Source organism: Vulpes lagopus, chromosome 12 (assembly GCF_018345385.1).
Source record: "Vulpes lagopus strain Blue_001 chromosome 12, ASM1834538v1, whole genome shotgun sequence".
Lineage (NCBI taxonomy): Eukaryota > Metazoa > Chordata > Mammalia > Carnivora > Canidae > Vulpes > Vulpes lagopus.
Genome location: NC_054835.1, coordinates 30349457 through 30364051, shown reverse-complemented (window position 1 = coordinate 30364051; position 14595 = coordinate 30349457). Strand labels below are relative to the sequence as shown.

General features: G+C 37.8%; 1 protein-coding gene across 1 annotated transcript in view; it reads left to right on the top strand.

Annotated features, from left to right (window-relative positions):
* ANKFN1 (ankyrin repeat and fibronectin type III domain containing 1) overlaps window positions 1-14595 on the top strand; it is a 451629-nt gene that overhangs the window by 207529 nt on the left and 229505 nt on the right. The window contains exon 4 of the mRNA XM_041724056.1: window positions 5419-5459. Coding sequence (XP_041579990.1) covers window positions 5419-5459 — 41 coding nt within the window. The remainder of the gene's footprint in view (window positions 1-5418; window positions 5460-14595) is intronic.

Sequence of the window (14595 nt, the reverse complement as noted above, 5' to 3'; positions counted from 1 at the left end):
TTTAATCCAGATGGAAAGTGTAATTCTTGGTACTGTAATTTTTCAGTTTGGACTCAATGAAGATAATCATAACTGTCATATGTGAAACACTTAACATGGGCAAAATCTCTGCCAAGTACATTATATGAATATTCCTCTAAAAAGCACACCAATCTCAGAGGAGGTGCAGGTGCTACTTTATTTGCATTTTGTAGACAAAGGCATTGAGATACACAAACGTTGGTGTTTGGATATGTGCTTTATAAGCCTAAGAAACGTAACATTAAGTCACTGGCTGCATGTCACTGGAAGTCAGTGGAAGAACCAAGACTCTAACTCATGGCCATCTGATACCATTGCCTCCACCTCCAGAGTGGCAGCCATGGGCAGAGGCTCTCAACCTCAGCATCAGATCCCTGTGCTATATATATGTATATGCTATAGCATATAGTCTCAAATTTTAAAGAACATTTGATCAAAGTGAGGAGGAGATCCACTGTTTATATTATTATTACCTGATAATTGGTATATACAAGCTTACATAAAACCTGCATCAGTTCATTCATTTTTTTTTGCACTATTACAATATCATTGACTACATTCCCCAAGATGTAATATTTATCCTCACGGCTTACTTATTCTGTAACTAGAAGCCTGTACCTCCTGCTCCCCTTCACCCATTTGTCTGTCCCCCCAAACCCTCTCCCCTCTAGCAACCATCAGAATGTTCTCTTTCCAGTTTTTTAGTTTGTTCATTTCTTTTCTTTTTTAGATTCCACATATAAATGAGATCATATGGTATTTGTTTTTCTCTGACTTATTTCACTTAGCATAATACACCCCCTAGGTCCATCCATGTTGTTGCAAATGGCAAGACTGCATCTTTTTTATGGCTGAGTAATATTCCTGTGTGTGTGTATGTGTGTGTACCACTTCTCTATCCATTCATCTGCTGATGGATACTTTCTCTGACTTATTACATGTACTGTAGTGCCCTTAAGGCCCTACTCAGTCCATGTTGTCACAAATCACAAGTAGTAGGATTTCCTTCTTTCTCAGGCTAAAAAATGTTTATAAATATATTGTGTGTATATATATAGGCATATATATACACACACACATATATATATACACACATACATATATATCTATATATACACATCTATATTTATTTATAAACATATATATACACATATCCATATAGAGATGTGTATATATAGATATATGTGTATATATATGTTTATAAATATATTGTATACAATATACAATATATACAATACACAATACAATGTATACAATATACAATATATTGTATATACATACGTAGGGTCCATATATCTTTTTGAACTAGTATTTTTGTTTTCTTTGGTAAATACCCCGTCATGAATTATGGGCTTTTTATGATCATATGGTATTTCTATTTTTCATTTTTTGAGGATCCTCCATACTATTTTCCACAATGGCCATACCAATTTACATTCCCACCAACAGCACACGAGGGTCCCTTTTTCTCTACATCCTTGCCAACACTTGGCAAATAAGAAATAGATAGCTATTTCTTATCTTTTTGATTCTAGGTATTCTGACAAATGTAAGGTAATATCTCCTTGTTTTGATTTTCATTACCCTGATGATGAGTGGTATTGAACATTGTTTCCGGTGTTTGTTAGCCAACTCTATGTCTTCTTGGGAAAAATATCTCTTCAGGGCCGCTACCCATTATTTAATCAGGTTATTTGTTTTTTTGGTGTCGAGTTGTATAAGTTCTTTATATATTTTGGGTATGAACTTCTTATCAGATATTCATTTGCAAGTGTCTTCTCCCATTCAGTAGATTGCCTTTTCATTTTGTTGACGATTTCTTTTGTTGTGCAAAAGCTTTTTATTTTGGTGCAGTTCCAATAATTTAATTTTACTCTTATTTCCCTTGCCCAAGAAAACATATTTATAAGAATGTTGGTACTGGTATCTGTTCATTCTTAAATGAACTTCCCAGATAATTTTAAAAAATATTGGTTCCCAGCACTCCTGGGAAAGTGAAATAGAGAATAGGTATTCCTACCTTAGCAATAAGCAAATAGGAAAAATTAACATAAAATAGAATTTGCTCAATATTCAGAATAACAAAGTGGTAGCCACTTCATCTCAATTTATATAATCTTGGACATGTAGGAACTATTTTATTTTTATCGTGCATCATAGAGAGAAATAGATATATAGGAGATTTAATTCTATATGTTACATTATTTAAAAAGTTATACTTGCATTGATGTAATTTTTGGCTTGTAAAACTTTAAATAACAGGCAACTCAAACCAGATTCTTCAATCGGCATAGAATATTCTGAAATTACTACATAGTCTGTTTTTTAGTAGAGTGTCAGTTGTAGGTTACAAATTATAACCAGATGGGATCAGCCACAGGAACTGGGGTAAGAAGTTGAATCCCTTGGTTGAACACTTTGGCCTACAGATTAGTTGCTCCAAGACCATCAGTTGACAGATTTCAGTGTTCATCAGAGCCTAGGAATCTAGATTCCTAACAAGGGGGTCCAAAAGCTTTGGACAAGGTCCCTTCCATGTGGACCTGACTACTGAATCAGTAGTGTGACTATGACCCAGGGATGCTAGCCTAGCACTATGTGGGTGTGGTTCAGGGCAGAGAGCCCAGATGGACCTTGCATCTCCCTGAGGTGGGAGCACAGAAGCAAGGTTTCTGTGATTTAAGTTATCTGGTATTGATATCAAAAGAACCCCATCTATGATTCTTTAAGGACTCCTACATGGTAGAAGAATGGATTTTGCTAAAGAGTATGCAAAATAAGGCAAATGGTATTGTTGGTCTGCCAATCCTTCAAGGGAGCCAATTTATCCGGTCCAGGGCCTGTGCCCTTGATGAAGTCTCTTAGGCTGGTGTGTTCCACAACCCCCATCGGGGTTTTTAACTCCTACAGTGAGGTGGGACTAGTTCCTTCCTAGGGTGGTTAGGAGTAACAGATGAATCAGAAACACCTAGGACAATTCCTGACCAAGACTCAGTGATGTTAGCAGTTTTTATTTTTATTAAATATGAATTTTTCTTCAGATATTATCCCGACACTCCCCCAGTTAGACTTCCCTGATTTCTCTTTCTGGACTGGATCATCAAAGACCACCTCCTCTCCTGGCCGACCACTCTGTACTTTTGCATTACATCATCATGCAGCCCCTCCAAAATGTCTAGTTGTCTCCCCTATCAGGCAGGCATCATTGTAATGGTGGGCAGTATATCCTTAGAGCTGGCACAGTGTGCTGCATATACCCAGGCACTGATACACACTTAGCAAATGAGATAATTAACAATTTTAAGGGCTCTCTTTCTTCTTAAGAATTCAGGTTTTTCTTTTTCTAATGTGGAAATAAGCTTGGAAAAGCTAAAGCAAGTTTTTGTGTTCCTCACCACCACCCACACTGTTCTTGACGGCTTTATTTATTTTGTACCCCAAGAAAACTGATCAGTACCATTGCATTAGATAGCTTCATAATATAATCTCAAGGACAGCTCTGAATAGTTTTCAAAGTAATCAATGATATCGCTCTGAAATTGTTGCCCAAATGAAGAGCTCTTCTCCAATGAACAGTGAAGTAACAGACAGTTTTCTTTGTTAATACTTTTGTGTCTAAAGAAGAACCTGTTATCTGAAGCAGTAGTAAAAACTTTTCTCAGCAGGTGAGAGCTGTCTAAATTTGTTTCCTAGCAACAAGTTCCTCAAAGGAACTGAAGGGCACACAATTTCAGGAGAATTTTCAGTACACTTTTTCGTTTGGAGGAGAGGTAAGGGTGGGTGTTACATGTCAGAGCAGTGTTCCTAACTTCTGGCAGTCAGTGACACATAGCGCATCTTGTTGAGTCACACTATAGGATCTATCTAAAAACGTCAACTCAATAAAAATGCATCAAGCCCCTATCTTGTATTAAGAACTGTGAAACAAGAATTATGCCAAATCTTTCTGGGCCCAGTAGTTCAATAATTTAACAATGTGTCACTCTAAGACCATCACCCCCAACCATCTCCATGAACAGGAAATAAGGGATTAGGTCGCTCACCAGAACATTTAGGGATTTTCCAGTGTGGATGTTGATCTAACTTGCATTGTACTCAGCTGTTGGAGAAGTGAAGAGTGGAGGGAGACAATGTGAGAGAGAGCTATGGGGCAATGGTATGGTGCAGATTACCAAGAGAGGAGACATTTTACCCAAGCAAAACTCTCTCCATAGCCACCTTTCTAGCTCCAATTCCATGGACTTATTATATCTTCTTACTATGGTTTTCCAAAATGGACTTCTGTTAATAACAATACCAGTAAAACACTAGATAGGCCAGCCTTATGTTACTATTTTACATGTATTACCTTATTTAATCCTTACAACAACCCTTTGAATTAGCCACATTATTATTTCTATCAATCCCGGAGCATTGAGTCAATTTGCCAAAGTCACACTATTACTAAAAAACGGCAGAGCTTGGAAAAATATTTCTCAAGAAAGTGAGTAATCTGACTTACCCAGATCCATGTGGGTGGCATGGCAAGATCTTTCTGTAGGTCTGAGGACACCATAACTTGACTGTTCAGTCTTAGAGATGACCCAGAAGCATGTGAATCTCAGCATGCAAATTGTTCATATCAATCACCAGGACTTACTTGCCATTCCCAATTAAATCTACTACCCTGAAAAGGACTCCTTTGGATATAACCACAATACATCCCCCCCCCCAAAAAAAAAGCCCAAAAAAGGATTTGGAAGCAAGCTGAATTGTCTGGTGGGCTGCCACACCGAACAAATTGCCTGCACAATTGGCACACTCCTTCCTAGCATAGGCACAGTCTAATTGTTTCTTCTTTTACTGCCATCTTGAATAAGGAAAAACCTGGCACTGATTTCAAGTCCCCCACCCCAATACTCCCCAGAAAAGCTTTTTACTTCTTGGAAAAGAAAACTTATCCACTTACCCAAATAAGCACGAATTGAGAAGATCATAATTTTTAGGAGGAGTTTAATTTAATGGAACAATGTGTCACAACTGGGCCTACGAGAATGAGGTGCAATGTCAGTATGAACCAGAAGCAAGAGAATGATGAGTCTCAGCCATTGACCTAGGTGACTAGACCCCTCATATTTCTCTGTCCCCAGGATCAGGCACAGAATACCAAGGGAGCATTAAGACCCACAAAACTCTAGGACGTCCTGGGGCCGATTGCTGATCATGCAGTGAGAGGTGGCAGTTGACTTCCATGTTTGATTTGTGGGCTACTTCTCCCCAGACCTCCAAGAAGCATGTCCCCATAACAGTGTTTTCGGTCACCTGGCTGTACCTTCAAAGGCAATCCAATGCCTTTCTCAGTGGGAACAGGTCACTCTACATTTCTTTAACACGCTTGTTTTGTTCTCTTTGTTTCAGAGGCTGCCCTTTAAAGACAGGCATTTTACTTGCAGCAAAATGTAAGTACATTTCCTCCTTGAAATGGTATCTATTTCTCAGCTGTGATTTCTAAAACCTCCTCATATTTACGGCTCCCGTCTCACATTACTGCCTTTTTAAAGTCTGGCTCAGCAAATGAATCTGCCATTTCACACTGCTGGTTTGTCTAGCATCGTGAAGCATTTCACCAATAGTTTCTGTGCATCCCGATCAGGGCTGCTCAGGGCTGCTACTCCATTGCATCTGAAAAGCTAGAAAAAAGAAGTGAGGAGGAGAAATGAGATAGTCTTCTAGATGGGACGATCGTGTGGCACCGAACATTTGAATATTCAGCTTCTCTCACATGACTAATTTATTACTCTTTGCCCAGTTGTTCTTCACAGTCACAGACTGTTTCACATTTAATAGTGTGGTAGTTATCTTAATAATGCCTTCCTGTGTGTACTGCGTTGCAGCCCCTCTGTAAACTCGGGTTCTTTTTAAAATGAATCTCCCATGTATTATGTTTCTTCACTCTTGGTACTCTTAGTGTCCACAGCCAAATTATAGACCCCCCTCTCCTTTAAAAGACCAAATAAAATTACACCAGGTCCGAACCGGGAGTTCAAGATAGGAATGTTCCATCTGTCTCAGGAATAATTTGGTAATACCTGAGTTCAAAAAAACGGGATAGATGTGAATTCAATATAAAAGTAGCTCAAAAGTATTTGAACTACTAGCTATTCAAAAGCCGTTTATATGGTAGTGAGTTGCTTGACACTGCAGGTAAGTAAGCAGGAGATCAACAACCATAAAATAGAAGGTCAAGCCAGAATTAGACAGTCTTGCGCCCAGGAAAATCTAAAGGTTTCACACTAATTACACATATTATATGGGCTCTGATAAATTCTCTTTTGAATCATTCAGTCCCTAAGAAAACTATGTATTGCAGCTGAACTGCAAGAAAAACTTACTTTTTTGCTGATTTCCCTGGATGATCTCTTTTGTTTGCTCTCTAGAATAAATTGATCCCATTGCTATATACCAAATATTCAAACACCAGCACAAGCAACATTCACCCTTAAAACTGTTCAGATTTCATGTTGAAGTATTTATTATGCATTCACTGGAATTTTTTAAAATGTCAGTTTCTGGATTATATTGCTTTGGTCTTTATTGCATTATCAAGACACCTGCATGTTATGAATGTTTTAAGCAGCTCTTACCTATAAAGTCATGTTAGATTTTATGAGCTGTCTCCCTTTTCATGTGCTATCCTGAGGATTTTATTTATACAAATGTTAACTTTTGACTGTATTCTTTCTGCTGAGCATACCAATTGTTTGGGAGAACAGTCTGTATTTACCTTCTTGCATATTCATATTCAGGAGCTCTTTCTCACAACTGTATCTGTCCATTTAGGTTTATCACTGATTTTAAAATGATTTAATGTTGTATACTAAAAGATATTCGGTTTCTATTCATGGTGAAAATTGGATGAAAGGCAATTCAAGATAGTGTTTGCAGTCATTAACTGCAAGTATGCAACTATAAACACATATGTGACTATTACTTTCAGATCTCTTTATCAAGATGTTGCTTGAGAGCACCATGTATCTCCCATGTGAGGGGGAAAATGGATAGCTGTTTCATGTTAGGAGGTTAATTTGTGATTGCTTTAGTTTCACAATTTTTTTTTCTCTCAAGGACAAAGTTCTTGGTGACCTATTTTATTAAATACTCTGAGAAGTAACCTTGCCCTGGGTTTAACACCATCCAGACAAAAAGAGGTCTCCACACCTCTCCATGTCATCTCTGAGCAACTGGTGGAAAGTTGGTCTGACCCACGGAGTCATGGAAACGCATTAAAATCACTAAGCAATTGTGACTTGGGTTCGTTTTGGCAGCCAGGCTCGCATCAGCCCCTCCGGAGTTGGCATTGCGTCCTAATGATGATTGTATTATACAACCAATACAAACGTAAAACGACCTAATCAGCACACATTCAGACAAGGCTTGATCTGTAGTGAATGGCAGGAGGCTTTCCAAGTCAAGGGCCTGGAAATGTGTATGGGCCACATAAAATCCCAGCTCTGCTGAAGGAGGGCAACCGTAGCCAAGTTGGGAAGATTTGCCCCATGGAGAAAGGGGGTGGGTGATGGAAGGAACTCAGGACAAAAACTCAGAAGGTTTATGTCTGAGCCCCACATCACTGCCTTAGAAGTGGTGCGATTTTGAGAATGTTAGTTAACCTCTTAGTTTCTAAATATCTTTATTATGAGTAGGAGAAAGAAAAAGGAAAGCCCTTTTTTTCTACTTCTGTCAAAGGATTGTTGGGATAAGCACATAAAGTAACATTTCAGAGTCTGTCATCTAAAAATGCTTTGTATCTTTAAGGGATTGTTGTTCTGTCCTTACTGGAGGCCCTCTTTGTCTCAGTGGGAATCCCAGGGATTCTGGGGGGGCACACTTTGGGCCTTAAAATCAATACCACACAATAGAATAAAATAGAACCATATTGGGCCAAAACAGGCCCCTGGAAAGACTTGCACCCACATTTTTTGTTTCTTTTTAACTACAAATATTCTTTGGGACCACTGCCTCTGGTGGAAGAGAATTGTCTTCTGGGTGGTATGGGTGAGAAAGTTGCCAAACAAACCTGAATTATCCAGAGGCCTGTAAAATGCGCAATTGCTTTTTAAGAGGCATGGTGATATTGTGTGTTCCTTTCGATTTTTGGCAGTAACGATTTTCTGCAATTTGTGGTTTTGCAATTTCTCTTTACACAGACAACACTCTGGCTCTCATTCAATGCCCCACTGGTTGGGGGGAAGGGGGAGGGGAGAGAGAGAAAGAGATTCCCTGGGGCTCTGACCACTCCAGAAAAAGAAGGGAAATGTTAATGAAATAAGTCAGAAAGAATGCTCCAGACTAGTGGAAGCTGGTTGGTTAGCAGGGAAGAAACAACTTTTACTAAATTGCATGGTGTAGTTGGGATTTTATCTGAGGCTTTTGTCGGCTGGGCACAGGTCTGTTCTTCTTGACTCTCCACTGAGCCTTGTCTGATTGCAATCTCAGCCTCTTCTCTTTGTTTCCTGTATTCTACTAGCCTGGAACAGGCCCTTCTACGGGTTCCCTTTGGCTTCCCCTGTCCTTGGTGGGATTCACTTGAAATACTCCATACCTAGGTGTCCTAGGTGTTATTAATTGCATTAATAACTTGGTCTGTGTAAATTACCTGAAGATCCATGCGCCAGGATTTTTGCCCTCATTCCAATTGCATTTTCTTCTTCTTCCCCAAGGCTGAAACACTCTTCACAGAGAATGGTCTGTGGCCCGCACTGCAGACGCAGCATGCGTAGGTAGCGATTATCTAGACCAGAGTGCTATGTTCTGTTTCTGTTCATCACCTGTGGAAAGGCTTTGCTGACTTTGCTTTTTTATGACTGCTAGGCTCTGTGCTGAAGGATTTAGAGCTGCATCCAGTAAACCTCCTATTCCTTCTCTGTTCACTTTGTATCAAAACAGCCCCCGCTGCTTCCCGCCAAGCAGATTCTCTGGGCTTATGCTCCTAGTTCCCAGGCTTTCTCTGCACAGAGGCAATTGCGCAGGCCGTCTATTTCCTCTCTCTTCATGACCCTAATGTCACCACTTCTTTTGCTTCTAGAAGGAATATAAAGATAATTGCTACTCATATGTTAATTGTGGTTTTCGTGTATTTGGGGGAAAAGATGATTTTCCCGTGTATGTATTCTAAAAATTTAGGGAATTGTTTGTGCTGTGCCATTATAAATATCGAGATTTTCATTTTGAAAGATGGTTCAACAGGATGCAGTTCAACAGCCCACCACAAGCCATCCCCCAGGACATCCTTTCTAGGACCCCACTCCCTAGCCCATGGAAGTCCAGCCCATTTTTAATAGCTCAAAGCTTCCAACTTTCTTTTACTAACCTGAGATAACCTTCAGGTGGTTTGTGCTAGTTTTGCCTTCTGGAGCAGCTCAGAAGTTGACTCCTTCTTCCACATGACAACCCTCCAAATATTTTGGAATCTGATCCCATATACTTTCTGAGCCTTGCTTGTCCAGGCTAAACATCCCCAGTTGCTTCAGCCATCCTTCATATGACTGGGTTAGTTACCCTTTCCATTTGCCCTAGTCACATTTTTCAATGTCCCTCTTCAAATGTTACAGCCTGAACTAAAAAAAAAAAAAAAAAAAAAAATACTGCCAAGATGGCTGCCCATTGCAGAGCTCCAAGAAAATAAAAGTTCTCATTCTGAACATGTTATTCCTATTACTATAACCTAAGAGTACATCACAAATTTTAATAGCACTTTAGTCCTGAGGTTAATCCTGAAGCCTCTAGATGTGCTATATAAAAGCTGCCATAAAAACAGATTTTTTCCAGTCCTATATTTATGCACTCGGTTTTGAATACTATACAAACCTGTACATTTATTCTTTTGACACTAGTTTCAGAATACTAGTGGAAACTGTTAGGAGCCTTTTGAATTTAAATTACTTTAAACCTAACTGTTTCAGTTTTGGGACATACTAGATTTGCCTCTTGACTTCATTCCAGAGATTGATAAAAACAGTGACTATCTGGGTTTTAAGCTTTTCAGAGATGGAATCATGTTTTATTCATCTTCATCTTCGTCTCTCCTGAAATGTCTGTGACATTCTGTTAAACAACCAGATGCTCATTAAATGCTTTAATGAAATCACTCAACAAAATCTGATACAGGCAGCTTTCCAACATCCTGACATAGAGCTATCTTTAGATTGATATCAGTGCCCTTTGGAAACTAAGAATAAGATAAATTTTACGTTACTTTGCTAATGTTGGGTAATCTTGTAGCATTATATAGTTCACTAACAGTATGATCTTCAGGGCTAGATTGCCTGGATTCTAATCTTACTAGATTTTGCTAGCTATGTGTTTGGAGCAAGTTACTCTACCTTTCCAGGTCTGTGTCCTGATATGTAAAATGGTGATATTAAATTATTTGTATCTGCCTCATAAGGCTATTGTGATGTTTAAGCAAATCAATCCATATAAATAATGTAGAACAGCTATCAGTAATATAAAACAATAATTAGTGGTAGTAATAGTTGTATTGTCACTTTTATTCTTATTGTCAAGCTATGCTAGTATAATTACACTATCATAAGAGGAACAAAGGCAACTTGACATGATTTAGTGAACCCATATTAACTCCAAATAATAATTCAATGATCAAAATGTTTATGTAACCTAAATATAACTCAACTGCTTCATGGCCCTCTAAGTTTAGGTATATATTTAAAGGAAACACAAAAATCTAAACAAATGAGAACAATGTAAATTTTTATTAAAGTCCCTCAAAGGGGAATTGTATTACATTCCACAGTGAAATATTCTAAAGACCTTTAGCCAAATTTCTCGTAGTAGCTGCTCAAAAGTCTTGCCTTTTTCTCTCCCTTCTGCTCTTTATAACAAAATGCTGGCAGGACACCTTGCTGGCTCAGTTGGAAGATCATGTGACTCTTGACCTCAGGGTCATGAGTTTGAGCCCACATTGGGTGTAGGGGTTACTTAAATAAATAAAACTTGAAAAAAAATTTTTAATCCTTTGCTCGTGTTGCTTCTTTCCTCTTACATCTTCTCTTTCAAATATGCCCAGTTCCCGGGATTAATAAATTGCTAGTCTATTTTCTGTCTCTAACAATTCCATCTTTTTTTTTTTTTTTTAAGATTCTACTTATTTATTCATGAGAGAAACAGAAAGAGAGGCAGAGACACAGGCAGAGGGAAAAGCAGGCTCCATGCAGGGAGCCCAATGCGGGTCTTGATCCTGGGAATCTGGGATCAGGCCCTGAGCCAAAGGCAAACGCTCAACCACTGAGAGACACAGGCAGAGGGAGAAGCAGGCTCCATGCAGGGAGCCCAATGCAGGACTCGATCCCGGGACTCCAGGATTATGCCCTGGGCTGAAGGCAGGCGCTAAACCGCTGAGCCACCCAGGGATCCCCAAGTTTGTACTTTTTGATTCCCTTTCCCTTTTTCCCCCACCAGCCCCAGTCCCTGTCTCTGTATCTATGAATGCTTTGTTGGTTTCTGTTTGTTTGGGTTTTTTTTATTCAACAAGTTTCTGAGTTGTTTTTTTTTTTTCCACATGTATATACGATCATACAGTATTTGTCTCTCTGTTCCATCTATGTTGTTACAAATGACAAGACTTCATATTTTTTCATGGCTGAGTAATATTCTAGATAGATAGATAGATAGATAGATAGATAGATAGATAGACATCTTACATGTTCTTTATCCATCCATCAGTGGACACTTAGGTTGTTTTCATATGTTGGCTATTATAAATGATGCTGCAATGAATGTGAGGATACATATACCTTTTCAAGTTAGGTCTTTATTTTCTTTGAATAAATACCCTGAAGTAGAATTACTGGGTCATGTGGTGGTTCTATTTTTTAATTTTCTAAAGAACCTCCATACTGTTTTACACAATGGCTACACCCATTTACATTCCCACTAATAGTGCACTGTGGTTTCGATGTGCATTTCCCTGATATTTAGTGATGTTGAGTAGCTTGTCATGTACCTGTTGACCATCAGACATAGAAAAATGTCTATTCAGATCCTCTGCCCATTTTTCCATTATTTGGGGTTTTTTGTTTATTGTTGCTGTTGAGTTGCAGGAGTTCTTTGTATATTTTGGATATTAACCCCTTATCAGTCATATGATTTGCAACTATTTTCTCCCATGCAGTAAGTTGCCTTTTTATTTTGTTGGTGGTTTCCTTTGCTGTGCAGAAGCTTACTAGTTTGATGTATTACCTTTGTTTTAATACAAATTATTTTATTATAAGTTTTTATAATTCAATTTTTAAGAATGGTGATGTTTAACAATTAGCTCACAAATTCCTCAAAGTCTAACTGCCACTTGTAAACTGGTACAGGCCATTTCTAATACACTGGCCCTTTCTCTTTAGACAGAAGTGGGAGGTAGGAAATGACAGAAGTGATGAGGTATAGTTGTGAATATTGACAGGTAAAATTTTTCCCAACTGATAAATTATTCTTTTTTAAAAAATCTATTTCAGAGTTTTACCAAAGATCAGAAATTGTTTCCTATGTATTCAGAAGTCACTTTCTAGGGACACCTGGTTGGTTCAGCAGTTGAGCTTCTGCATTTGGCTCAGGACATGATTCCGGGATCCAGGATTGAGTCCCACATCGGGCTCCCTCCAAGGAACCTGCTTCTCCCTCTGCCTGTGCCTCTGCCTCTCTTTCTCTGTGTCTCTCATGAATAAAGAAATAAAAATCTTAAAAAAAAAAAGAAGTCACTTTCTACCTCCCTCACCATTAAAATATGTTTTCGCCTTTAGTATTGATTATTGACTTCAAGATTCTATTATTCTGGCTTTTCTAAACAATTTTTGTAGACTACAAATCAGAAGCTAAAGTTAAAAGTGAGTAAGGAGGAGATAATTGTCGGAAGATAGATATTTAATGAAATCCACAAACAGAAAACAAAGTTTATTTTTTTTTATTTTTTTTTTAGAAAACAAAGTTTAATTGGACTTTACACTAACTTGAATTGGAGAGGTCCATAAAAAATGAAGAGCTATCAAGAATCAAGGCTTCTTTTCATGGTATTGCTTATTTCTGTATACAATGTTCATTTTACTCCTCAGATTGGCATATGGCCCAAAATGGCAGGCACAGATATCAAAGAGAGGACATTTTAGCTCTGCTTCCCACTCGGAAATACACATCAATTCCAAACATCAAGAAATCTATGTGGTTCAGATCTTTGTTCCTCGGTAGGCCACTGGCCAGCATAAATGGGATTTGTCAGTTGAAAACATCTCTAGTTCCTTTAGCGATGGCTCCAGCAAGGTTGTGAGAAGGAACAGGGTAAGATAAGGAGTATGGGCAAGGATAGCACCCACAGCATAAAGCTATGAACAGACAGACACAGTTGGCATTTTTAGTGAAATAACTATAAATCCCTTCATTAAAAAGAGAAAGTGGTATTTCAAACAAATAGGAAATAAATGTAAGGACCATCCTCATACTATCACTCACATTTAATTAATTTTAACATTTTCCAATATTTGGTCCTGGTTTTTATGGATATCATTACATTTTCATATACCCCCTTTCTTGATCCTATTATGGTCTATCATTCTTCAGAAAAAAACACAGTCCTGGGTATTTATCCATGTTTTGTTTATTGATGAGTGATATCCACAATCTTTTAAGTTTTCATAAATGATGTGCCATTCTGCACATTTTTTCCAGTCAACATTATGCTTTTGAGTCTTATCCAAGTGGACACATGGCTCCAATTAGTTGCTCAAACACTAGATAATATTCCATTGTATAAATATAATACTATTTGTTAATTCATTCTCCTATTGATGAACAATTAGGTTGTTGCCAATTTTTGCTATTAAAAAAGTGCTTCAATGATTATGCTGGTAGCCCTCAGACACCTGAGTAGATTTTTCTCCAGGGTACCTAGAAATGAAATTGTTGGGTTATAAGGTATGTACCCCATAAACATTGCTAGATAATACCAAGTTGCTCTCCTAATGGTTTGCATTCATATGAACAGTTTCTGTGAGTTTCTGCTTCCCAAATCTTTGCCAACATGTTATTTTCAAACTTCATATTTTTCCAATCTGATAGGTATAAAATGATGTCTAATTTTCCTAATATTCAATTTCTTAATTTCTAGTGAGGCTAAACATTTTTCATTCAGTTATCCTCTTTTATGAATTGCCTGTTCATATCCTTCATTATTTTTAAACTAGTTGCTATTCTATTTTTATGGATTTGTAGAAATTATTTATTCTGATGGTAAATTTTTGGGTGTTATATATAAATGTCTTTCCCAAGCATTGGCCTATCTTTTTACTTATGTGTACTAATTTTTATTATGGAGATATTTATATTTTAATGGCATCTAAATTATTGAACATTTCACTTAGGGTTTATTTCCTCCCTATTCTAACATTGTACACATATTCTTCTGCATTTTGCTTTAAAAGTTATAAAGTTTTGATTTCCAATTTATGTTTTTGATTCATATGGAATTTATATTATATATGGTTTGAGGTGGGGATCTAAATTTAAATTTTTCTCTCTGGAAAACCAGTTTTACTC